This window comes from Crinia signifera, chromosome 6 (genome assembly GCF_055691185.1).
Source record: "Crinia signifera chromosome 6, ASM5569118v1, whole genome shotgun sequence".
Lineage (NCBI taxonomy): Eukaryota > Metazoa > Chordata > Amphibia > Anura > Myobatrachidae > Crinia > Crinia signifera.
Genome location: NC_139222.1, coordinates 270938923 through 270964601, shown reverse-complemented (window position 1 = coordinate 270964601; position 25679 = coordinate 270938923). Strand labels below are relative to the sequence as shown.

Sequence of the window (25679 nt, the reverse complement as noted above, 5' to 3'; positions counted from 1 at the left end):
TTTAATCCAATTTGGGAAGGTTGGAGGTTTATCCATAAAAACTGTTTAAATAAATGTGTTTTTAGGTGACCAGGGGCTCAGCCATAAATACTGTGACAAGGAATCACAGACACTGGATCAAGATGAAGTCTTGGTCTTTAGTTTTGAAGCAGGTCACAGCGGTGACGCGATGCGGCTACGCTACACTGACAACTTAGATTTGGCTACATTGTCAACATAGCCATTGCCGGCCGACTAAGCAGCGGGTGGGCGGGTGGTGAGGTAGTGGGCGGGAGGGCTGGTGGTGAGGCGGGAGGGTGGGTGGTGACACGAGCGGGAGGGTGGGCGGTCGGCGGTGACGCGATGCGGCCGCTGGGGGATCATCACGTTTTCCCGGCTCCCCCAGCGGCACTAGCCAGCCACCTTTGCCACCGATGGTTCCCCAGCCACCTTTGCCATCAATGGCAAAAGTGCAACTGACCATTGATTGTGTATAAGTATGCAATGTATCAATGTTTTTACACATTGATAGTAATCCAGGGATGGCCATCAATGGCAAAGGTGGCTGGCTAGTGCCGCTGGGGGAGCCTGGAAAACGTGATGATCCCCCAGCGGCCGCATCGCGTCACCGCCGACCGCCCACCCTCCCGCCTCACCACCAGCCCTCACGCCCACTGCCTCACCACCCGCTTACCCGCTGCTTAGCCGGCTGGCAATGGCTACGTTGACAATGTAGCCAAATCTAAGTTGTCAGTGTAGCGTAGCCGGGCGTCCGCGCCCCCTCACAGAGCTCGCTGCGCTCGCCACACTTTATAAAATTAACTCCACGCCCATGTGGATAGTGGGGGTATGATGTGGATAGAATAGAATAGAATAGAATCAACTTTATTGGCCATGTGTGCTTGCGCACACTAGGAATTTTTTGTGGATATACAGTACAGCATCAGCAGGGATGAAGGGGGGGGGGGAAATACATACATTACATTGAGACGTTACATGCGGGGAACACATACCGCCGAGCAGCACAGCGCCTAGGCAGCCATCTGCGGCGCCACTGGTCGCTGCACCAGCTCGGGTAGGTAGCAGTAAAAGCAGGTACAGACAAGTACAGTATCACACAAGGAATACATACCCGCCAAGCTGCACAGCGCCTAGGCAGCCATCCGTGGCGCCACTGGTCGCTTCAGCAGCCAGGTAGGTTACAATATAAGCAGGGACAGTACTGGCACATAGAGAACATATACCCGCCAGGCTGCACAGCGCCTAGGCAGCCATCAGCGGCGCCACTGGTCGCTGCAGCAGCCTGGAAGGATAGTGGGGGTATGCTCTCCGTGGGTACGCCATGACAGTAGGGATGGCCATCGATGTTTAAAAAACATCGATGGTTTAAGGCCAATGTCGAATAGTTTTGACATAGATGGGGGAGAACCAGATGGCTTCCCACCATCGATGTCACCATCCCTGGATGACCATCGATGTGCAAAAACTTTGATGGTCATACATTACATACTTATACACCATCGATGGTCAGTTGCATTTTTGCCATAGATGGCAATCATCAATGCCATTGGTGACAACCATCGATGGCAACCATCGATACAAATCTATGTAAACCATCGATGGCAACCATGGATGGCAAAGGCAACTATGGAGGCCATCGATGTGTAAAACATCGATGGTCATTATACGCCATCGATGGTCAGTTTTACGTTACCATCGATGATTACAATTGATGGTCTACATCGATTTGTATCGATGGTTGACATCGATGGCAACTAACGAAGGCAAAGGCAACGGTGGCCATCCCTGGAGACCATCGATGTGTAAAACATCGATTTCAATTATACACCATCGATGGTTACAATCGATGGTTACCATCGATGGCAAAGGCAACGATGGCCATCCCTGGATGACTATCAATGTGTAAAAACAGCGATGGTCATCCATTGCATACTTATACACCAACGATGGTCATCCAGGTATGGTGACATCGATGGTGGGAAACCATCTGGTTTTCCCCCATCGATGTCAAAACTATTCGAGATTGGCCATAAACCATCAATGTTTTGTAAATGTTGATGGCCATCCCTAAGCGCTGGGACTGTCATGGAGTACCCACGGAGAGCATACCCCCACTATCCACGTCATACCCCCACTATCCACGTCATACCCCCACTATCCACGTCAAATCCCCACTATCCACATGGGCGTGGAGTTAAATTTATAAAGTGTGGCGAACACAACAAGCCCCGTGAGGGGACGCGGATATGTGTGCGCTCGACACACTTTATAAAATTAACTCCACGCCCACGTGGATAGTGGAGGTATGATGTGGATAGTGGAGGTATGATGTGGATAGTGGGGATATTAAACATTATTTATTTATATACAGTTTCGGTACTTATGAGTTATCCGGGCGTCCGATTTTTAAATCGGGTCGGATCGGGACATCGCATCGCATCGCATGCGACCATCGGATGCGATGACCCGATTTTTCCATAGGAATCAATGTTAAAATGGACTGAGTCCATTTTAACATGGAATTCAATGGGAAAATCGGGTCCTTTTCATACCCCTACTATCCAAGTGGGCATGGAGTTGGATATAAACCTGTGGCGAGCGTAGCGAGCCACCGAGCCCGAAGCGTGGCGAGCGTAGCGAGCCCCGCGAGGGGACACGGAATACCGTCCCCTCGCAGGGCTCGCTTCGCTCGCCACGCTTCGGGCTCGGTGGCTCGCTACAGATTTATATCCAACTCCATGCCCACTTGGATAGTAGGGGTATGAAAAGGACCCCTTTTTCCCATTGAATTCCATGTTAAAATGGACTCAGTCCATTTTAACATTGATTCCTATGGAAAAATCGGGTCATCGCATCCGATGGTCGGATGCGATGCGATATCGCATCGCATCGCATCTGATTGTATGCCTTAACTTAAGGCATACAATCAAAAAATCGGGAGCCCGGATAACTCACAAGTACCACAGTTTCTTATAAAACGCAGCAGATTCCGTTGCGCTTTACGTAAGTTACAAAGTTTCCGTAACTAGCATAGTGATGTATTGGTATTCTCAATACACCACTACGCAAACTAAGTAACGGGCACCCAACTAACATATAAGTACCCACAGTAATAACTATTTCTAAAATCTATAATATATATTTTTCTTCCAATAAGACTGAAATCACTTTACATTGTTGCACAGGGTGGGACAGCCATCTTGGGAATGCTTGGGAATCCCTTTCCCATCTAATCTTATTGTAATATCCTACCTCACATATTCACCCACTAGGATCTGTCTTGGTAAGAACGAAGCCAATTACCCTACAGTACCAATCTGTTTATAAGAAACTAAAGCCCAGGTTGGGGTGAACTCATGACCCACTTGATGCCTTGCAGTTACAGTAGCTAAGCATGCTTTCCTGGTGTGCAGCACCTAAAGGTGCCCACACACGCACCGTTCCCGGCGGTGCGATGCTATACGATGGGGTGCGCGCTCCCGCGGCACCCCATCGTACAGTACAAAAAGTATGTGCTGCACATACTTTTTGTACTAGCTTTTTCTAGCATCGCATGCACATCGTATGCACAAGGCATACGATGCGATGCGTGCTAGTTAAGCCCACAACGCACGCCGGGATCGGTGCGTCTGTGGGCACCTTATGGGAGTTGTGTAGTATATTGGGTTATGGGTGTTCCCATGCAGGTTTGCAATAAGTTTTGGCACTGAAAATAGGCTCCAGGATTGTCACTCATGGCAGTTAATACAAAGCAAGGCATATTCACACCTAAGCCTTGTACTGATCAGATACAGACGCACAACCCAGCCACAAAACATACACAACACACACCATGCACAGCAGGGGCAATATTAGCTGACTACATTACCTCCAACATCTGAAGGGCAGAAACCAGTACACATTCAGAAAGGGGGTGTGGCCACATACCCTTTTCAAATGTGTACTAGGCATTTCTTTCCATCTATGTATTTAACAAATCTACCCTATGACAGCTTTTTACTCCAATCTACTGCTTGTGCTTATATAACACCCCCCACATGGCTCTGCAGTACCAATTATGAACCCCATCTACTGATAATACCCCCCCAACATCGCTCCGTGGCACCCATAATGTACTTCATGACTACTTAGTACCCCATCAAACACACACTGCACCATCTACTGATAACACCCCCATGGCTCTGTGGACTGCGGTATGTAGACCAAGCTTTCACAGCCTTGGTCCCCGCTGTGTGTTATGCCAGGTGATTATACCCCAGATACCTATGCCACCAGTAACCACCCCCCCCCCCCATTAACACTGAGAGCCTGTACCGCCACTGATACTTAACTCAAATTCCAACCGCTGCCTTCCGTCTCCCTGTGCTGTGATTGGCCTGGCTCTGCAGCCAGCTCTTCTCCTGGCGCCGCCTACAGTGACACCACTGTTTATGATTGACTGTTTACCTCCAAGACCACTGCACGATTGGCTGATGCATGGTCTGCCGCCAATTGGTCAATCGGTGCTTCCTCAGCTGTCACTATGGGAAGCCGTGTCCGAACAGGCGCCAGACTGTCACATTTGGTAAACTTTTATTCAGCCGGTACAGACTGTTATAAAAATGGTACTGTACCGACTAAATTGGTACAGACGGAGGGTATGCTACTATTTACCAGGTGAAGTGAATGCCTGATATCAAACCACCCAGTAGTGGTGAGGAGCAGCGCTAGCTTTTTTCTTATAGAGAATTCTGCAGAAAGCTACCACTGGCAGCCCATCGCAACGTTCTGTCTCTATTCTTACTACAAAACATATATATTTAATTTAAATAAGAAACGTTTCAGCATAAACCTCAATATTGTATTAAAGTAAATATCTTCCACTTCAGATGGGTCTTAAAATAACAATATGCTGCCAGGCCATTGTAAAATAACAGTGTTTGTATAGATTACTATACCTGCCCTTCTGTAAGAGATCCAGGGAGCCGCACTCACGGAATAAGGAAATCTGCAAGCGCAGCGAGAACTTTACACCGTGGGATCAGATAATAGAAAATTGGACAACACATAGTTTTAACTCTTTGACTGCCAAGTGAATGTGTCAAAATAAGTGTGAGAATTGCCAAGCAAAACACTTTTATTCATCATAACGAACTGTAGGGCGAGATTTAGTGAAATTACCGTTTTTTTTACAAATTGCGATTTTGTCCTAAATCGCCCTATATCGCACTTTTTAAAAAAAACGCACTTTTTCTGTGAATTCGCATATTTAATGAGATGCAAATTTGCGGCAAAAAAGTGCGGTACAGTGCTATATAGTGCGATTTTTAGGCATGAAAATGTGCGATTTTCAGTCATGACAATAAGCACATATTCAGGAATGTGCGATTTTGTGTAAAAAAAAAAAAAAGTAAAAAAAAAATGGCGTGGGTTCCCCCCTCATGAGCATAACCAGCCCCGGGCTCAAAGAGCCGGTCCTGGTTTCATAAAATCACAGGGCTGAACAAATAGGGGTTCCCAGGATTTTATTAAACCAGCACCAGGCTCAAGGCCCGGTCCTGGTTCCCAAAATACGGGGAACAAAATGAGTAGGGGTCCCCCGTATTTCAAAAACCAGCACCGGGCCCAACCAGCCAGCAGGGTAATGCCACAGCCGGGGGGAGACTTTTTATACAAGTCCCCCCGGCCAAAGCATTCACCCCCTGACCACTTACCTGCCCATGCTGAAGCCTGGGGCTGTCCTCGATGCCCCTGGGCGGTGGGCATCGAGCTGATGATTGTGTAAAAAGATAGAGAAACTATTGTATACTGCTGTGGAACTACGAGTCCCAGCATGTGGGGCAATAAAGGGCACGCTGGGACTTGTAGTCCCACAGTAGCACAAATAGTTAAATAAATACACACGCTGACAGTACAACTTTATTACACACGGAGCCCATTCATCCATACTCACCTATAAGTTGCCACGAAGCATCGGTCCCCTTGTCCTGCAGACAAGGGGACCAGAGTACCACGCACAGATAGAATATACAAATGCCGCAGAGTTAGAGCCATGGTGGGAATGGAAGCCATGACCTCAGCGCTGTGAGGCAGTAATGCTAACCATTACACCAGCCATACTGCCCTGATACAGGCCATAGCTATGAGGGCCCCTTTCTGGGATTGTAGCGTCCTTAATGTGGCCAGACCAGAAGTCATTATTACGTCTTAATGTAAGCCAAGATCACACAGAATGAAGCCTAGCCTACAGTCCTCACTCCATGCCTGAGGGAGGGACATCGGTACATCCAAAAAGACAATAAAGTCTATTGATGGAGTAGTGACAAGAGAGGAGAAGTTAGCCAGTGAAGAAGTTGCTCATGCTAACCAATCAGCTTTGAGGTAACATTTACGAAGTGTCTTCTATAAAATTATACATAGTAGTTTATTGGTTGCCATGGGCAACTTCTTCACTGGCCAATGTCTCCACTCAGAGGCAGAACTACCATTGGTGCAGCAGCTGCAGTGGACTGGGGCTCCGGAGTACTAAGGGGCTCACTGCTGCTCCGGTCACCCTCTTCCTGTCACCCACTGTTTTTCTCTGCCTCTCACTGCCACCCACTGCCGTGTGGCATATTGTGAACTTGGGTTGGGTGGAAGATGGGGGCACAAATTATATCTTTGTACCTGGGCCCAATACCCACACGTTATGCCACTGTCACCACTCTTTTCACTTTTTTTCACTTAACATGATGCTGTTTATGGGGCTACATAAGTCCTGGGGTGGTGTGACCATCTACATACATATTTGCCAATATTTGTTCTCTGGCCCAAAACTCCTTTTGCCGTCCCTGCCTATGTTTGTGGGGAGGAGAAAAGTGGTTCACTGCAAAGTGTAAACATCACATTACACGGGAGTTCAGTCAGCGTCTTGGCGGCAATTTGCTGACCCGGGAAAGCATATTAGGACCATCAACATTGTAGTTTTTCTTTGCGCCCCACGGAGGTACAGTGCGCAGGAAAAACTGCGGTACTTGTGTAGTTTCACGGCGCCAGCATGGCAGGGGGCTCTGAGCGATATCGCCAGATCCATTGTGCACGCATAGTCCCCACACCATCGGATTTGTACAAAAACCATCAGGTTGGCGTATATATCTGAATTAGGCCCCAAATCATAAAGCAGCTAGTATTTACAGTACCTTAAATGCGGAAAATACTAGCATGTGTTTGCATCCCTTGCATTGCAACATGACCCAGGTACAAAGTTACTTTCCTTTGTTCCAACTCCGAATCAGATCAGTTTTATATAATTAAGACCAGTGATGGCCAAACCAGTCCTTGAGATCTACCAACGGTCCACGTATTCCAAATCAATTAGCTGGTGCCCAGCTGGAGTCATTACTAACTGTCACATTTCCCAGACTCCCTAGCTGGTACACAGCTGTACTCATTACCAGGGTTCGCAAATACTCGCTATAGCGAGTATTTTACTCACTTTTGCATAGCGGGGACTCATTTTTGAAAGATGGCTGCGTCCCCTGGGACGCGCTCCGCCCGACCCGGCATTTCTATGGAGGAGTTATCCTCAATAGCTGACTCTGTGGTGATGCGGCGGCGGAGGAGACCATCTTAAAGGCCAACAGCATGCCGCAGGGCGGAGTCAGTGCTGCGCGTGCAAACGTGTTAGGGGTGGAAGCGGCGGAGGATGCCGCGCAGGACACCTGCTGCTGCTCCGCCAAGGAGACCCGCTGCTGGGAGAACGGCAAATCTGCTGTATTCCTGCGTGCTGAGCACTTCAGTGTGCGTACCCCCTCCTGGAGCTCCGGGTCCTCTTGACCACCATGACCGGGTATGTACCATGTGGGGGCAGGGGCTAATGATGTGAAGCCAGTGACACTATCTGTGCTGTGGAGACTGAGGAGGAGGCATGCTGGGGGGAAGGGAGAGGCCATTGCTTAATGATTGCTGGGATGTGTGGGAGCTTATGGGGTGGAAAGTGAAGTGGTGCCTGTGAGCCTGCGCTGTGAGGCAGCTGCTGGATTTTTGTTGTGGGACTGAGGTCGGCTCAGGTGTTATAGAATGACATGATGTGGGGGACTGACACTGCATAACTACCGGGGATGCAGCGGCTATGGGGCCCAAGCTGCCGCCCCCCCCCCCGTCACTAGTCACTGCCTTAAACACGCGCCACTTGCACCGGAGACTAACCCCCTGTCTGCCAGAGGCAGCAGCGGCTTGCAGCCCCTGCCAGCCCACCAAGTTCTGCATCCGGATGAAGCACAAAATGTGCTCCCCGGCCCCACTGAAGAAAGCACCGCTGCGAACACGCTCCTCGTCCAGGGTCACCCATAGGGCAGACCAGCAAATAGGTACTTCTTCTATTCCTGTTCGTCGATGGGGGAGGCAGGCCTCTGGTCCCTTTATGTGTGTCAGTGTGCCTTTACAATAGTGTGTGTGTGTGTGTGTGTGCCAATGTACCCCTAGACCCAAGTACAGTGTGTGTGTCAGTGTGCCCCTAGACCCTGTACAGTATGTGTGTATGTCAGTGTTCCCCTATACCCTGTACAGTGTGTCAGTGTGCCCCTAGACCCTGTACAGTATGTGTGTATGTCAGTGTGCCCCTATACCCTGTACAGTGTGTCAGTGTGCCCCTAGACCCTGTACAGTATGTGTGTATGTCAGTGTTCCCCTATACCCTGTACAGTGTGTCAGTGTGCCCCTAGACCCTGTACAGTATGTGTGTATGTCAGTGTGCCCCTATACCCTGTACAGTGTGTCAGTGTGCCCCTAGACCCTGTACAGTATGTGTGTATGTCAGTGTTCCCCTATACCCTGTACAGTGTGTCAGTGTGCCCCTAGACCCTGTATAGTATGTGTGTATGTCAGTGTGCCCCTATACCCTGTACAGTGTGTCAGTGTGCCCCTAGACCCTGTATAGTATGTGTGTATGTCAGTGTGCCCCTATACCCTGTACAGTGTGTCAGTGTGCCCCTAGACCCTGTATAGTATGTGTGTATGTCAGTGTGCCCCTATACCCTGTACAGTGTGTCAGTGTGCCCCTAGACCCTGTATAGTATGTGTGTATGTTAGTGTGCCCCTGTACAGTGTGTCAGTGTGCCCCTAGACCCTGTACAGTATGTGTGTATGTCAGTGTGCCCCTATACCCTGTACAGTGTGTCAGTGTGCCCCTAGACCCTGTATAGTATGTGTGTATGTCAGTGTGCCCCTATACCCTGTACAGTGTGTCAGTGTGCCCCTAGACCCTATATAGTATGTGTGTATGTCAGTGTGCCCCTATACCCTGTACAGTGTGTCAGTGTGCCCCTAGACCCTGTATAGTATGTGTGTATGTCAGTGTGCCCCTAGACCCTGTACATTATGTGTATGTCAGTGTGCCCCTAGAAGACCCTGTACAGTGTGGGTCCCACAGCGCCTAACCCTAACCTTGCCTACCCTTAGTACCTAAACTCTCCTTCCTCAACCCCAACCTGCCCCAGCATACTCGCATTCAGCATCCTGGCAGTTAGGATCCTGGCGCCTGTATCTACACTGATGCCAGCTCTGATCTCCTGGCAGTAGTCAGGATGCCGGTGTTGGTACTGACGTCATTTTGTCCCCCCAAAGCAGTACTGCTTTACAAAACAGTTTTACCTTTCTTTCTGTTTAAGTTGTTAGATATTTAGAACCTTCATTTCTGTTGGGACCCAGAAAAGGTCCGGTAGGACCCCAATTTTTATAAGTGAAGGGTCCCAGGGACCCATGTTTTTTGAGGGTTTTCGCGAACACTGATTACTAACTGTCTCATTTCCCAGACTCCCTAGCAAGTCTGCACAGCTGTAGTCAATACTAACTGTCACATTTCCCAGACTCCTTAGCTGGCGCACAGCTGTAGTCATTACTAACTGTCCCATTTCCCTGACTCCCTAGCTGGTGCACAGCTGTAGTCATTACTAACTGTCACATTTTCAAACCTGCTGCAGTCATTCCTACTATAGATCCACAGGTGACCTGAGACTAGGGTTACCACCTTTGTGTTGAGAGATTCCCGGACAGTGGCCCGCCACCTTGACACACCCACAGCCCACCCCTTGACCCGCCACCCAGCTCCACCCCTTGGGCCACCTTATGTTTTTTTTTACACCGCAATGCCAGTTATACGTTACATCACACACTATAATGCTCGTTAAACGTTATGCCACACACTGTGATGCCCATTACATGTTACGCCATACACTGCAATGACCAATTACACATTATGCCACACACCATGATGCACATTACACATTATGCCACACACCATTATGCTCATTACCCATTATGCCAGGACTCAACTAATTTTTTTGAAAGCAGGGACAAAACATGGACAGTGCGCGCCAAAGGCGCATGGCAAAAAATGTCAACATCATGCCAAGTACACGTCACACACCCATTACATAGTATACCACATGCCATAATGCCCATTACACGTTATGGCACACACTGTGATACCCATTACACATTATGCCACACATAATTATGCCCATTATTCGATGTGCCAGGACTCACATTTTTTCTAAAGTAGAAATAATATGGACAAAGGTGCTCATAAAAAATTTAATCAAAATGCTGATTACACGTCACACACCCATTACATAGTATACCACATTCCATATTATGCCATGCCCGTGCCTTCATGCTCAATTCCAGGGGAGTTGAAAATGCTTGATGTAAAGGGGGACAGCAAATGCCTGTTGCAAAGGGGGAGTGCAAATGGTCACTGTTGCCAAAGGGGAGTGCAAATGCTCACTGTTGCCAAGGGGGAGTGCATATGCTCGTCCGGGGCCCGGGAGACTAGGTGCGGGACACAACAGTGTCACACTGTGGGTTGTGCAGCCTGCTGCGCTGCCTGAGTGTTTACTGAGTGCGGCTATTTGCCCTGCCCTTCAGCCGTGAAATACAACTGCACCACCAGCCCACACAACACAAGTACATTCAGCCAGGAGTATGTATGCCATCGTCCGACCTCCTCACACAGAGTCGTGCCGGTGAGTGACACATCACAGTGTCCCTCCCTCCTCCCCCCAATGCGCGCCACGGTGAAGAATCACTGTGAAGAAGAGTGTGCGTCACCTGACCGGTCACGTCACTGGTATGCATCATAGTAGGAGGCGGCGGCGGTCTGTGGGAAGAATTCCCAGACAATGTATAGTCCAGGGCAACCACTCGCCCGTCTCTGGACGCCAGTCTCAATTACCGGACTGTCCAGAGTAATCCCGGACGTGTGGTAAGCCTACTTGAGACACATGAACTGTTGGCAGATCTTGAGGACAGGTTTGGCCACTCCTGATGTAGACTGTGATCGATCTGTAAAGTGTTTAATGGACTGGAAGTTGATATTATATTATTTTCTTTTTCAATTTTTAGGGAAGGACAATGACAGCGGGCGGAGCTCACTTAGCCCACCCCAAACGACAGAAGAAACAGGGGAATGTTCTCCAGAAAATAACTTCTTCTCCATTATGGTGGGAGAGGAAAGTCACATACGGTGCTGAGGACATCACCCTGACCACTAAGACTTTCTCTTAATGAATACAGCACAAGAAAGGGCTTTGATTTTTTTGTTTCCTTAATTGGTGGTTTGGAAGAGACAGAGGAATGAGCATGCATTTATCTGAAGATCTTCACTCATCCCGGCCAAACTCATCTACCATGACAGTTGTTGAAGTGGACAGTGGGAGAATAGTGGTCGGTTTTGTGGCTTCACAAATATTTTCTTTTCTCTACATTGGCTCACAGATGTTTCCAAGCATCAGCGAACGGTGAGCGGCTGACCTTCAGTCTGGTTCCTCCATACTCCTTACACTGGGCCACACAGTACCTCTTGAGATCTCGTTGCGGCTATGAATCTTCAATGACTTCATAGGAAAGTTCACCGACAAAGTAAATTTCCACGAAATGCGACTGGGATAAAGATGTTTGGACAGGTCCCCAATTCACATCTTGTTTGACCTTTTACCGTCCACGTACGTTTCGCTCTCTCCATAAATCATGGTTGATAGGTGGAAAGCAATCTGATTTTGCTTGCACTCACGTGCAACCACCTGACATGGCACGCTATGCTGGGATTTCTTGAAGTGTTTTATTTTTTTAAATGCATATCAGGATCTAGCATTGCCTGGAGTACGAAGGTATAAGGTGGCACAATCACAAAAAAATATACAGGCATCTATTTTGTAGTTGACATTTTAACAATATTAGAATCTCAAGTGTTTACGCTGTTGATTGAGCAGCACCGGGAGAAACATCTGGGGAGCTAAAGGTGGCAAATACCTGAATGGAAAAATATAGAGTATTGATTATAAAGAAACAGTTATACTCGATATTCTTTCCATCCTGATGGAAATTCCTACAATAATAACGTGATTTAAATGTTTTGTTAACCTGTGCTTTTCAACACAATTGTCGCTGACCCTTACAACGTACATGCGCGTTTTCCTAACGCCCGTCTGGAATAATACGGAGTGTGGACTCTCTAGTGTGGTGACTACAGAACAAAAAAGCCGGTGTCTAGGTGACGTGTTCTCCCGTATGTGTTTGCTTTTGTATTTCTGTCTTATCACGTATAGTTTGAGAGCAGTTCTGTGCTTGTAAGACACGTCAGCAAATCCCTGGTAAACATAAGATGATACGTCTTTGTAGTGTAATTTCAGAGTGTACAGCCTACACAGTGTATCAAAGCAGTTTAGGGCTTGTGTTATTGATACCAAGAATGTGAAATGGGAAATGCTATTGATGATTTTAGTTGCGTCCAGGTTGTGAGTCAAATTAACACTTGGTGAATATGCCTTTACCACTGAGGGGACTTCTGTGCGGACAATATAAACAGACAGTGCTTAGTACATGCATGCAATCTTTACATCACAACAGCACTGACTATTCATTTGAATTGGGCCATGTCTTTATTGATTAGGAGCTGAGTGGTTAGATGGCCTGGGCCCCAGGATAGGACATGACATATTTGCCAGAGAGCGAAATAGCCTGTGACACGGAAATAACTGTAAACACACCAACATTCGTAACACACAGAACACTGGAGTCCCTTTTGCCACCCAATGAGCCACCAATGACAGCTTAAGTCAGGGGTGGCCAAACCTGTCCTCAAGATCTACCAACAGTTCATGTATATCAGGCAACCTGTGGATCTATAGGAATGAATGCAGCAGGTTTGAAAATGTGACAGTTAGTAATCACTACAGCTGTGCACCAGCTAGGGTGTCTGGGTAATGTGACAGTTAGTAATGACTACAGCTGTGCACCAGCTAAGAAGTCTGGGAAATGTGACAGTAATGACTCCAGCTGTGCACCAGCTAGGGAGTCTGGGTAATGTGACAGTTAGTAATAACTCCAGCTGTGCACCAGCTAGGGAGTCTGGGAAATGTGACAGTTAGTAATGACTCCAGCTGTGCACCAGCTAGGGAATCTGGGAAATGTGAGTTAGTAATGACTCCAGCTGTGTACCAGCTAGGTGGTCTGGGAAATGTGACAGTTAGTAATGACTCCAGCTGGGCACTAGCTAGGGAGTCTGGGGAATGTGACAGTTAGTAATGACTACAGCTGTGTACCAGCTAGGGAGTCTGGGGTAGTTAGTAATGACTACAGCTGTGCACCAGCTAGGGAGTCTGGGGAATGTGACAATAAGTAATGACTAAAGCTGTGCACCAGCTAGGGAGTCTGGGGAATGTGACAGTTAGTAATGACTACAGCTGTGCACCAGCTAGGGAGTCTGTGAAATGTGACAGTTAGTAATGACTACAGCTGTGCACCAGCTAGGGAGTCTGTGAAATGTGACAGTTAGTAATGACTACAGCTGTGCACCAGCTAGAGAGTCTGGGAAATATGACATTTAGTAATGACTACAGCTGTGTACCAGCTAGAGAGTCTGGGAAATATGACATTTAGTAATGACTACAGCTGTGTACCAGCTAGGTGATTTGGAAAGTAGATTTTTTAAAATCGGTTTTGCCACCCATGACTTAAATGCATAATCTAGGTTCTGGGTACTTGGCAGGGCCTCACTCTTCTTTAATATTCATCAGAAAGCCCCATATCATGCCCATGCAATGAGAAGATAAGGGCTGGCAGAGAGCATAATATTTAAGAAGGCCACTTGGTTATACCAAGAACAACAGGGTGTTATGAAAAAGTAATTGGTTAAAGTTTTTGGCTGTTGGTTGGTTAAAAGTTTTTGGCTATTTAACAATGAGACTAATAGATGAGGTCGATATGAAGGACCATCTTAATCTATGCGTCATGAAGACCGACTGTTTACCCTTTCTTGCCAAACAATGAAACCTAAGTGCTGCAGCTAAGACTGGCCGCTAAGGGATGGCTTAACAACTGTACACAGGGCTAAACACTGCACTAGCACACAAAGGGGGGTTTCTTAGTACCCAGAACCCTACCTTCTTCCAGACAGAAGAGAGAAAGCATGATATTTCAAAGCCCCACCTCCTTGTGGCAGTTTGTTAGGATTTGTGGATCACTGGAGAGGGGGCGGTGCACATATTATGATATTCCATTAGAATTGTGTCATTTGCTGTTGCAATTCAGACTGGAATAGTGTTACATTTTCTTGGGCTTTAAGTTGGCATATAAAAATGTTGCCGTGTGTTGGAAAAATAGAGTTTATTTATTGGTGCACCCGTAGCTAAAGAGGCTACACATTGAGCGATGGGTGTGCGTTGTATATCTTTTATACAAATGCAGTTATGCAGTTCTTCACGCAGTTAGTCGCAGGTAACTGGGAACCTAACAACGGGCCTTCAGAAACTTTTCGCCAACTTTAAAAGTCCAAAACTTCTCAATTCCAAAGAATAAAAGGACTAACATTTAGGTTTGGTGGCAGAAAAAAAATGATTGCATTTGTTTTTTGTTTTGCATGTTGCATTTAAAACATATGCAGTTAATTCATTATTCATTAAACGATGTAAATAAGGAAAACAAAATTTGCAACCTTAAAAAGAAATGTGCAATTATTATAGTTGATGTGGCATTAAATCATGGCCAAGACTGGAACACGTTAATGTTTAAAGCGTTTATGCCTCACATGGCAGGCTTAAATAGAATAAAGCACCAAATATACTCATAGGGTTAAATATGGGGTTTCCGTATATGAAGTGACTCTTACTGTATGTAAGAAAATCTGAAAATAAAACTGGTTAAAAAAAAGAAAAAGAAAAAAAAAAATTGATTTGACATAAAACAAAGTTACAACGAAGTCCGATTTTTTTGTAGTCAGTTTTTGGAGTTTATGGAAGAATAAAAACTGGAGAAGCGGATCGTCTTAGACAGGGTGAATACAGTACAGCGCTGTATATTGTGTACAGTGCTGATAGGTCGTACAGTAACTACAGAGCCATAGGGAAATTCTGAGATGCAGATCGTTGCCTTACCAAAAAGCAATAGCCAAGTCTTATGGGTGACAGGTATCTGGATTCTAAAAATGCAGATGCAAGATGTGATAACAATGCCTTCTACAGAGAGGGTCCTTTACAGGGTGTCAACAGTCCTAAGCACCCCTGGGAACCCTTTGAACAAGTCTCAAGGATCAGTATGTCAAAAATCCAGCATTTGGAAATAAAATATGTGTATTACTTTATATGAGAACTTTGTTACTGTGCATAATTCACTGATACGTACAATATAAACTACTCATAACCATATCGCATCACTTTATATACATGAAAGGAATGCTTTCACCGGCGTTGCAGTTAGCCTTGTAGCTGTTACCCCAGGCTAACACTGCATAATTACTAATAGGAACACAGCGTTGCGGATACAGTATAATGCACTGTATATTATAAATATTAATGGATATTGGTACATTGAGTCAGGGGCCTACGATATAGCCAAGGTCACACACGGCTTGTGCTGATGACCGTTAGCATTGTTTTGATAAAGGATTATTTTACTATAAAAAAATATTTATGCGTATAGATTGCTCAGATTATTGCACACTGCAGACATGTTCCTCTGATAAGGATTCAGTATTAAATAGAGATTTAAATGTTCTACAGCATTCTTTGAGTACCTGTAACATTATCTCTTTATACTGTAGCTCTATGGGAGTTTCTGCAAAATCTAACATTCTACTGACTAAAATAGAAGTAATACTGTTTAAATAATATATTAAATAGATTTGTGGATTTCTGTTCCTTTGTATTCTCCAGTAACTCACTTTCATCATCCCTCAGCACATAACATAGTGTTGTTCTACTCTATTGTGTGTTAGGTTGCACACAGGAAGCAGATTGTGTAAAAGTATGTGTGCTATACACATCCCTTGTGCTTCTAGATACTGTATCTGTGTTTGTGGTAAAAAAACTGACAATAAAACAAACACTGAAAATTGTGATGTGTTTTTTCTTCTTCCATATTGCAATTTAAGTTTCTTTTAATCTGATCTATTTTTTAGGTTATCTTTCCAACAAATCATTATCTCTTTTTCAAACATCTCTCTGGAGGGGAGAATAATATGGCTGCCAGTTATTGGAACACACTCAGACTCTCAGGGGATTTACTAAGATGGGATGTTACCCATAGCAACCAACCAGATGTGATATATTATCTTCTTGAAGATGCTAAATAAATATGATTCTAATTGGTTGCTATGGGCTACATCCCATCTTCAATAGAACTCCTATCTTAGTAAATTTGCCCCTCAGCCTTTCATGTGATGGCAGAATGGGGAAAATGAAACACTGACTTGAAAATAGAGCTCAGAAGGAAGTTCCAATGTCTCACTGCTCACTATATCATGTTACTGTGGTTGCCATGATAGTCATATGTCACTGTGAAAAGTCTGTAGAATTAATAGCAGCCTGAAGAAACAAAACATTGTAATAATATACATTATATTCTTCTTATACCCTGCTACAGGGATTTTTGTGATGAAAACTATTTACTTTCTTGAAGTTGTCGCTAAAAGGTTAATTAGAGAGTGACATTTATGGCTGGTGGGGACACAAAATAATGTTACATCACATAATGGGGCACATTAAAAGTGACAACATAGATACAATTGTTTAACTGAAAAATAATGTCATGGGGATAATACAATAGCCTAAGACTAACAGGCATCAGTGAGTTTCAGGTGAGTCTGCCTTTATGTTTAAAGGGGCAATCAAACCTTGAATTTTTTCCTGTTAAATAACATCTGGCAGACTCACTTGGAACTCACCAACAGTGATGGCTGCAGCCACTGCATTCAACCATGTAGTGGAGGGGGGGATGCTAAGTATTATTCAACCTGCCGGTACGCCAGAGCGTTCCGCCTCGTTACGACACTCACTAAGATGGTGATGCGTGAGCATCTCGCACGCATGCGGGTCCCACTCTGAACACTCTGGCGTGCTGGTGGGCTCAATAAGCATGGCACCATCTGTATATATGTATATACAGTTGTGCTCATAAGTTTACATATCCTAGCACAATTTGTGATTTTCTGGCCATTTGTCAGAGAATATGAATCTGAATGATAACTCCCAAACTTTTCTTTCACTCATGGTTAGTGGTTGGCTGAAGCCATTTGTCGTCAAACAACTGAGTTTTCTCTTTTTAAATCAAAATGACAACATAAACTATCCAAATGACCCTGATCAAAAGTTTACATACCCTGGAGATTTCGGCCTGATAACATGCACACAAGTTGACACAAATGGGTTTGAATGGCTACTAAAGGTAACCATACTCACCTGTCATCTGCTTGCTTGTAATCAGTGTTATAAAAGGTCAGTGAGTTTCTGGTCTCCTGAAAGACCCTTGCATATTTCATCCAGTGCTGCACTGATGTGTCTGGATTTTGAGTCATGGGGAAAGCAAAATAATTGTCAAAGTATCTGCAGGTAGTTGAACTGTATAAAACAGGAAAGGGATATACAAAGATATCCAAGCAATTGAGAATGCCAATCAGCAGTGTTCAAACTCTAATTAAGAAGTGGAAAATGAGGGATTCTGTGTAAACCAAATCATGGTCAGGTAGAACAACTAAAATTTCAGTCGCAACTGCCAGGAAAATTGTTTGGGATGCAAAGAAAAATAAATAACTTCAGCTGAAATAAAGGACTCTCTAAAAAAAGTAGTGTGGTTGTTTCAAGATGCACAATAAGGAGGCATTTGAAGAAAAATGGGCTGCATGGTTGAGTTGCCAGAAGAAAGCCATTAATACGCAAATGCCACAAAGCATCCTGCTTACAATACTACAAACAGCACAGAGACAAGCCTCAACACTTCTGGAACAAAGTCATTTGGAGCGATGAGACCAAAACTGAACTTGGAGAGGAGTCAACAATTAAAAATTTTGCTATGGGGCCCACGAACTTCTAGTTACGTCTCTGCTGGTGTATAATATAACAAAAATCATCAGTTTTACATAACTGTACACATTGGCTATACGTATATGCATATGACAATGGTCTAGTCCAATTAGCAATGCAAACACATATAACTGATTATTGGACGCTTCTTTAAATGGAATACAGTTCCAAAAAACAAACGTCTTTGGTAAAAGGTATTGCTAACGGCAGGGATGTGTTCATAAGGGTGGACACAGCAAAGCATTAGGGGGGTGCCTGTGCACCCCTAACACTCAATGTGCGCACGCCTATGATACCAACATCAAGAGGTCGCACTTATATATGGCTAACACAGTCCCTGCCAATCCTAACATGGAGTGCCAACCCAAAGATGTAGTCGCTTCCACCCTGCCAATCACAGAACGGCACAATTTGCAGCTTCTGCCGTAGCAGGTTGAAACACGATCATTGTGACTCAGTGTATAGTGTGAAAAAAGGCGGATCTCTGCTGCAACGGCTTTGAGAGAGAGTGTGTGTGTGTGTGTGTGTGTGTGGAGCTCCTCGGGTGCGGACAACCCGTAGCCACGCCCCTGGAAGGCCATTTGTCAGTTGTGCGCGCATATTGATGAAATGAGGTTTAGGAGAGATTTTGTGGCGAATTGAGCAAATGGATGAAAATAGAGGGGTGCAGGCAGAGTTGGTGGATGCTTGAGGAGGGAATAAGGGCAGCGGTGAGCGTAGCTGAGCACCTCTAAATGTGTCACTACGAGAGTACTGACGGAGGCTTTGCGGAGCCATAAATACAGAGCAAGAACCGACTTTCCGCGGCTGCTGCTGTTGCCACCAATCTGTTCATCACGCTAAATAATCACCCACTATGCCTTGGGAACACACTCGCCTTTTTCTTTCCTGGGGATCACAAACACACTACTTACATTCCATGCCCCTCCTCACAATCATCATCTCATTTATCTGCCACTATCATGTCACTCTACTCATGTTCTGCAATAGCCGGGAACATCACAGGGGGATTTTCTACTGACCGCTGAATGATCCAGAGCTAAATCTACAGAGAAAGTTCAGACAACATGGGTCCTTACAACCCACGGCTTGTCAGCTGTTATGGGAACTACAAGTCCCAGGGTACTCTCGTCATCCTGCAATGCTGCCAGCCAGATTTTGCCATTGGGGTCACATGTGGTATCTTCATGGGGGATACGGTCACTAGGTCTCCATTAACTAGGTCAACATCACTAGGTCAACATGCATGAAGGTCGACATGGGTTAGGTCGACAGGGCACTAGGTCGACATGGGTTTTTCACTTTTTTTTCAGCCTTTTGACAGTCGACGTTTCTAGTGTCACCCTAATGATTGTGTCAACCTTCCAACCCTGTCGACCCTAGCCATGTCGAATTATTTCAGGTGTCGAACTAAGTAGGGTCGACATTGTGACTGTATCCCGTATGACTTGCAGACTTAAGGCCCATACACACTGGACGACTTTGAACTGAAAGTCGCTTAAAACAGCAGATCAAAGCCGCCCAGTGTGTATGGCCCGGGGATGAGCGGTGAGCTGTGCTGCCGCGCGCTCCCGCATCATCGCTGGGAAAGCCGCTCATCTGCTGGTGATACGAGCAGATGAGCGGCTTTGAGGACGGCTTTGCATAGCTCTGCACTATGCAAAGCCGGGCAGGGGGAAAGCCGCTCAGTGTGTATGCACTGAGCGGCTTTCCCCGCAGCGGTGATTGTCATAATCGCTGTCCATACACACTGGGCATAGTCGCCCAATGGACCTTAACCCCTTCAGTGGTGTTTTTGTTTAAGGAGCGCTCCCCACTGGGCGAGTTTTTTATGGGGAGCGCTCCCTAAAAAAAAAACCACCACCCTCTCACTGGGTCCTGGCAGTGCCGCTGAACTGTTAATCAGCCGCTGCCCGGCCCTGCGCCCCGCCGCCCTGGCCCTGCTCCCGGCAGCCGGCGCCAGGTCAATACAAAAGCTGGAGGGGAGGGGAGGGGGGAGGAGGGAGCCGGGCAGTGCCAAAGCTGCTTGAGATCAGTGAGTGAACTCAGCAGCGCTGCCCGGCTGTAAACAGTGGCAATCCCGAGAATTTTCCGGTCACTGAGGCACAGCCCGGAAAATTCTCGGGATTGCCACTGAAGGGGTTAATAGACTGCTTTAATCTGTTCTTTCTCTGCAATATGGACTCGGTATGAAATCTCATTCGATTATAAATTAATAACTGAACAATAAATGCAATCGATTTCTATTACGTTCATTATTCTGCCTTAAATACACACCAGTCACTTACAAGGTAAACAGCGGTGCACCGGCCCACAGTTACTATACAAACACCAGCTCCGTGACAATTGGATAACACTGGTGCTGATTAGTGCTGCTCATTAATGTACATGGCAACATTAAGTAACGTAAATCCTAAATTTGATTCTTCCTCATTTTACCGGAATTGAATAAAACCCTTTTTTTTTTCTCGTTTCTGCTAAATTTCTCCATTAATCGTCCTTTTTTTTATAATTAATTTGTTTATTCTGCTGAGAAATTTCCTGACTCTTCAGAACTGTTCCAAATGAGGCATGGAATAAATGCTCTAGTAATAAAACAATGCGCTGTGCCCTCGGAGACGACTAACGAGGCGCTCGCTGACTCAGACCGGCTATCAGCCTATAGTAATCCTGATAATGATAAAATGCTAGAGAAGTAATAACGGGCACCGTGAGACCAGAGAGCGTCTGGGATGTACCTCGGTCAGGATGGAAGGCCAATGGGGGCTGGAGTTTCGTCCGTGACAGTGTAAGAACTATACTGACTGGTGTTAACAATTGACTAGGTTTGATGGGGTTGCGGTTAGCATACCGGCGGTCGGGTAGTCGTCAGTTGGAAAACCGTCACTGGTCAGAAGACTGGCGTTGGTATCCCAACTGTGGACTGTACAGTGGCGTAACTAAAAATTTTGCTCCCCCCAGCCAAAATATTGTGTGCCCCCCGACCCAAAAAAAACGTTATATACCCAGCAGCATAACTAGAAAATTTGCGCTCTCCTGACAAAAAAGTTTCTGTTCCCCCCTATATACACATTAATGATATATTTTTTTAACCTACATGCTCGATGCCAGAGGTTGCACTGCCTTCCGGGTAGCGCTGTGTGCAACCCCGGAATACGCTAGTTTGTACTTGTACGTTTTAACATGATGAAGTCATATGAGTGTACTTCTCTGCAGCTACACATAGGGGCTGCTGCTACCCCTAGAGGAGAGCACCAAAGCCAGTTACCCGACACGGCACTGGAGCACCAGGGATTTTCTGTGTGTATGACGGTGGCGCTGGCCAGCCCTGATCACCCCTTCCCTCAGTCCTATAGCACCTTTAATATCCTCCCCTTTGCACTCTCCCTAGCTGCACCAGCAGGCCCACTTACTTTTATCATTTTTATCAGGTTGCCCGTTCTTGTAGCGGCAGTTGTGGCTTGATGGAGGCTTCCCCCTTCCGTGTTTGGTGCTCAGTCTGATGGTGCTGGCAACTTTCAGCCTGCGGGGGGCAATCACAAGCATGTGGCCTCAGAGTGACTGCAGGGAAAAGTGAGAGAGACAGCAGGGGAAAGTGAGAGAGACAGCAGGGGAAAGTCAGAGAGACAGCAGGGGAAAGTCAGAGAGACAGCAGGGGAAAGTCAGAGAGACAGCAGGGGAAAGTCAGAGAGACAGCAGGGGAAAGTCAGAGAGACAGCAGGGGAAAGTCAGAGAGACAGCAGGGGGAAGTCAGAGAGACAGCAGGGGAAAGGCAATTAGGGGCACATTTATCATTTAATATTTACTCTGTTCCGTCAGCCACATCACCCATAGCTTTCTGTGGGTGATGTGATGCTGCCAGCTATAGGCCACACCTTGCGTAGTTAGCCTGCAGAGGGTTCCACCAGAACACTCCCTGGCAATGGCCGATGCACATGTGCGGTCAGTGGGACCGCGCATGCACAGTAGCCCCGGGAGCACATCAGTGATGAATATTCTGCAAATAGAATTGCATATTACAATGTGATGCTGGATGCGAATATCGCACCTGGATCACACTGCATATGCAATTTGTATGTATCAAGCTTCAAAAAGTGATAAAGTGGGGAATGATAAACCACCAGCCAATCAGCTCATAACTGCCATTTTTCTAACCCAGCCTATAGCATGACAGTTAGGACCTGGTTGTTTAGCACTCTCCGTTTTATCACTTTTTGTAGCTGGATACATATAGCCCTAAGAGAGACCAAAGGGGATAGGAACATAGCGAGAGAGGCTGAAGGGAATAGGGAGATATTGAGAGACACCAAAGAAGACCACAGGGGAGAGGGAGATTGTATGAGAGGCTGCAGGGGAGATAGGGAGAAAGAGGCTGCAGGAGAGAGGGAGATTGTATGAGAGACTGCAGGGGAGAGGTAGAGAGAGGCTGCAGGAGAGAGGGAGATTGTATGAGAGGCTGCAGGGGAGATAGGGAGAAAGACTGCAAGGTAGGTATATTACCGCCCAGGATCGCATTGTAAAATGCGATCATTTCGCTCCCATGTATCATCTTCCAGGGCGCAGGGACAGGGCTCAGAAAGGAGCCCGTCCCTGCGAAGCCCTGACCCGGAAGCCGGGGGGGTCTGCGCATGCGCGGTTATGCCCCGCTGACCGCACTGCCGCTCGGGCAGTGCGGTATGTAGCCATAGGCTACAACGGGCTATCGCTATCACATTAGAATGGCGAAAGCCCAGGGCTGCGATGCCGGGCTGCCCGATGTTGATACATCGGGCAGCTTCGCATCCCCCATAGAAACCTATGGTGGATGCGGCCGGCGGCACTGCAGGGGGGAAATCGCAGCAGGGTTAGGTGATTCCTGCTGGGGTCCCTTTAATACATTTAGGTGATATTCAATATTTGCGGCTAAACCCTGAAAACGTGTGTTTTCTGGGATTTAGCTGCAAATATTGCTTGATAAATGGGCCCCATAGTGAGAGAGACCACAGGGGAGTGACAGACTGCAGGGGAGAGGGAGAGATAAACTGCAGAGAAGATAGCAAAACAGACTGCACTGGAGACAGCAGGGAGATAGTGAGAGAGACAGAGGGGATATAGTAAGAGAGAAAGAGACTGCAGGGGAAATAGTGAGGGAGAAACTGCAGGAGAGAGATCACAGGAGATAGAGACTGCAGGGGAGGTGAAGAGAGAGACTGCAAGGTAGGTAGCAAGGAAGGCCACATTAGAGAGTGAGAGGGACTGCAGGGGAGTGATAGATTACAGGGGAGAGGGAGAGATAGTCTGCAGAGAAGATAGCAAAATACACTGCATTGGATACAGTGGGGAGATAACAAGAGAGACTGCAGGGGAGAGGGAGAGAGTCAAAGAGACCACAGGAGAGAGAAAGAGACTGCAGGGGAGAGAGTGAAAGAGACCACAGGAGAAAGATAGAGACTGCAGGGGAGAGAGTGAAAGAGACCACAGGAGAGAGATAGAGACTGCAGAGGAGAGGGAGAGATACTGCAGATGAGAGGATTAGAGACACTGCAGCAAATACCTCTGTGTTGTGCAGCTGCCCTGTAGTTGATCACATTTTCTCCATCCTGTGCGGTGCCCACGGAAGCGGCAGGGAGGGACCATGTGGACTGAGCTACTCCAGGACCCAGGAAGGTGGCTGATCTGGTGGGGGGGGCTTGAAGGAGGAACTTTGTATAAAAGCTTCCTATGGCAGGTTCCACTTCCTGCTTCATAACCTGTGTGTTCCGGAGAGTCCCCTTGTGGCTGCCCCTTCTCATGCTGCTTGCAGGACACAGCAGCCAGTCACAACCTGAAACTGACAGCCAGGAGGAGCAGAAAAAAACAGTGTCCCTATTTCTGCAAAATTGTAGTGGCATGGGGGCAGAAGGGACCCTGCCCCCTGCCCAGCCAGCCACTGGCTGAGTGGCCAGGGAGCTCAGCAATCATCCTGTCCCCCTCCAGCTCCAGCAACAACGAGCGCCCAGCATACTGTACATCTTGTGCCTGCAGCTCCCGGGCAAACAACCACTGAACGGAGACCATGCGCCTTCGTGCACCAGCGCCCCCCCCCCCCACCACTTGGGCTGCTGTGCGCTAGTTACGCTACTGTGTGGATATCCCGGTTGTAAGCATGAAGAGTATGGCCGGTTTCACACACTCCGGCTCCTGCCGGACGGCGAAATCCCGCACGGCCAGGGAGCCGTGCCGCACACATTAGTTGTGAATGGACACTATTGTGTCCATTCATACGGGACGGCCACGGGCCGGCTGCACGGCTGCAGCCGGATCCCGCCACTGGAAGGGACGGCTGCCGGGCTTTGGCCATCCCCTCCATGATAAAGTACTGTGTGCGGCACGGCTCCCTGGCCGTGCGGGATTTCACCGTCCGGCAGGAGCCGGAGTGTGTGAAACCAGCCTTAGGGCTACTTCAAATGCTCCGGCTCCCGCCGGGCGGCGAAATCCGCACAGTCAGGAAGCCGTGCTGCACACATCAGTTTAGAATGGAGGGGATGGCCACAACCCGGCAGCCGTCCCTTCCAGTGGCGGGATCCGGCTGCAACCGGACAGCCGGGCAGTGGCCGTCCCGTGTGAATGGACACAATAGTGTCCATTCACAACTACTGTGCATGGCACGGCTTCCTGGCCGTGCGGGATTTCGCCGTCCGGCAGGAGCCGGAGTGTGTGAAACCTCCTTAGGTTTAGGCTTCAAAAGAGGTTAGGGTTAGGTTGTACGGGAGGAGGGATAGAATTAGGTTGTCTGGGTTAGGGCAATTTCACACTGTCCGGCTCCTGCCTGACGGCGAAATGCCGCACAGCTTAAAAGCCGTGCTGTCCCTGCAGTGTGTAATGGACAGCTCTGTGTCCATTCACACGGGACGGTCACGGCGTGGCCGCCGGATCTTACCTCTGCAGTGTCTGGCTGCCGTGCCGTGGTCATCCAGTGTGGTGTGGAAGGCAATGGGCCCCTTCACACACCACGGTAATTCCCAGATAATGAAGCCCACCCCCATGTGACAAGAGGGATGGGCGTACAGCACATCAGACTGGACATGCCAGTCAAACTGTTTTGACCCGCCCCCATGTGATGAGAGGGGCGGGGCTACAGGATCTCCAAACCGGAGCATGTGAATGGTCCTGCAATCCGGCTAAAAACCGGACAAACTTTGTCTGGCTTTTTGCCGTCCGGTCAAAACCAGAGTGTGTGAAATAGCCCTAAGGGCTATTTCACACACTCCGTCTCCTGCCGGACGGCGAAATCCCCGCACGGCAGGAAGCCATGCCGTGCACAGTAGTTGTGAATGGACACTATTGTGTCCATTCACAGGGGACGTCCACGGCCTGGCCGTCCGGTGGCAGCCGAATCCCGCCACTGTA

The 25679-nt window shown here is 47.4% G+C and overlaps 1 protein-coding gene and 1 long non-coding RNA gene across 4 annotated transcripts in view; one reads left to right on the top strand and one right to left on the bottom strand.

Annotated features, from left to right (window-relative positions):
- ZMAT4 (zinc finger matrin-type 4) overlaps nt 1-12768 on the top strand; it is a 307125-nt gene extending 294357 nt beyond the window's left edge. For both annotated transcript variants that reach the window (XM_083149591.1, XM_083149592.1), the window contains exon 8: nt 11362-12768. In XM_083149591.1, the coding sequence (XP_083005717.1) occupies nt 11362-11489 (128 nt within the window). In that variant the 3' untranslated portion in view covers nt 11490-12768. The remainder of the gene's footprint in view (nt 1-11361) is intronic.
- Nucleotides 1-24073, bottom strand: part of LOC146009329 (uncharacterized) — a 29665-nt gene extending 5592 nt beyond the window's left edge. Inside the window, exons 1-3 of one of the 2 annotated variants that reach the window (XR_014444639.1) lie at nt 23845-24073; nt 21725-21834; nt 17363-17790 (exon numbers count right to left, since the gene is read on the bottom strand). This is a non-coding gene — a long non-coding RNA (uncharacterized LOC146009329). Of the gene's footprint in view, nt 1-17362; nt 17791-21724; nt 21835-23844 lie in introns of those variants that run through there. The other variant, XR_014444640.1, reaches the window with a different exon arrangement.
- Between the last annotated feature and the right edge of the window lie 1606 nt (nt 24074-25679).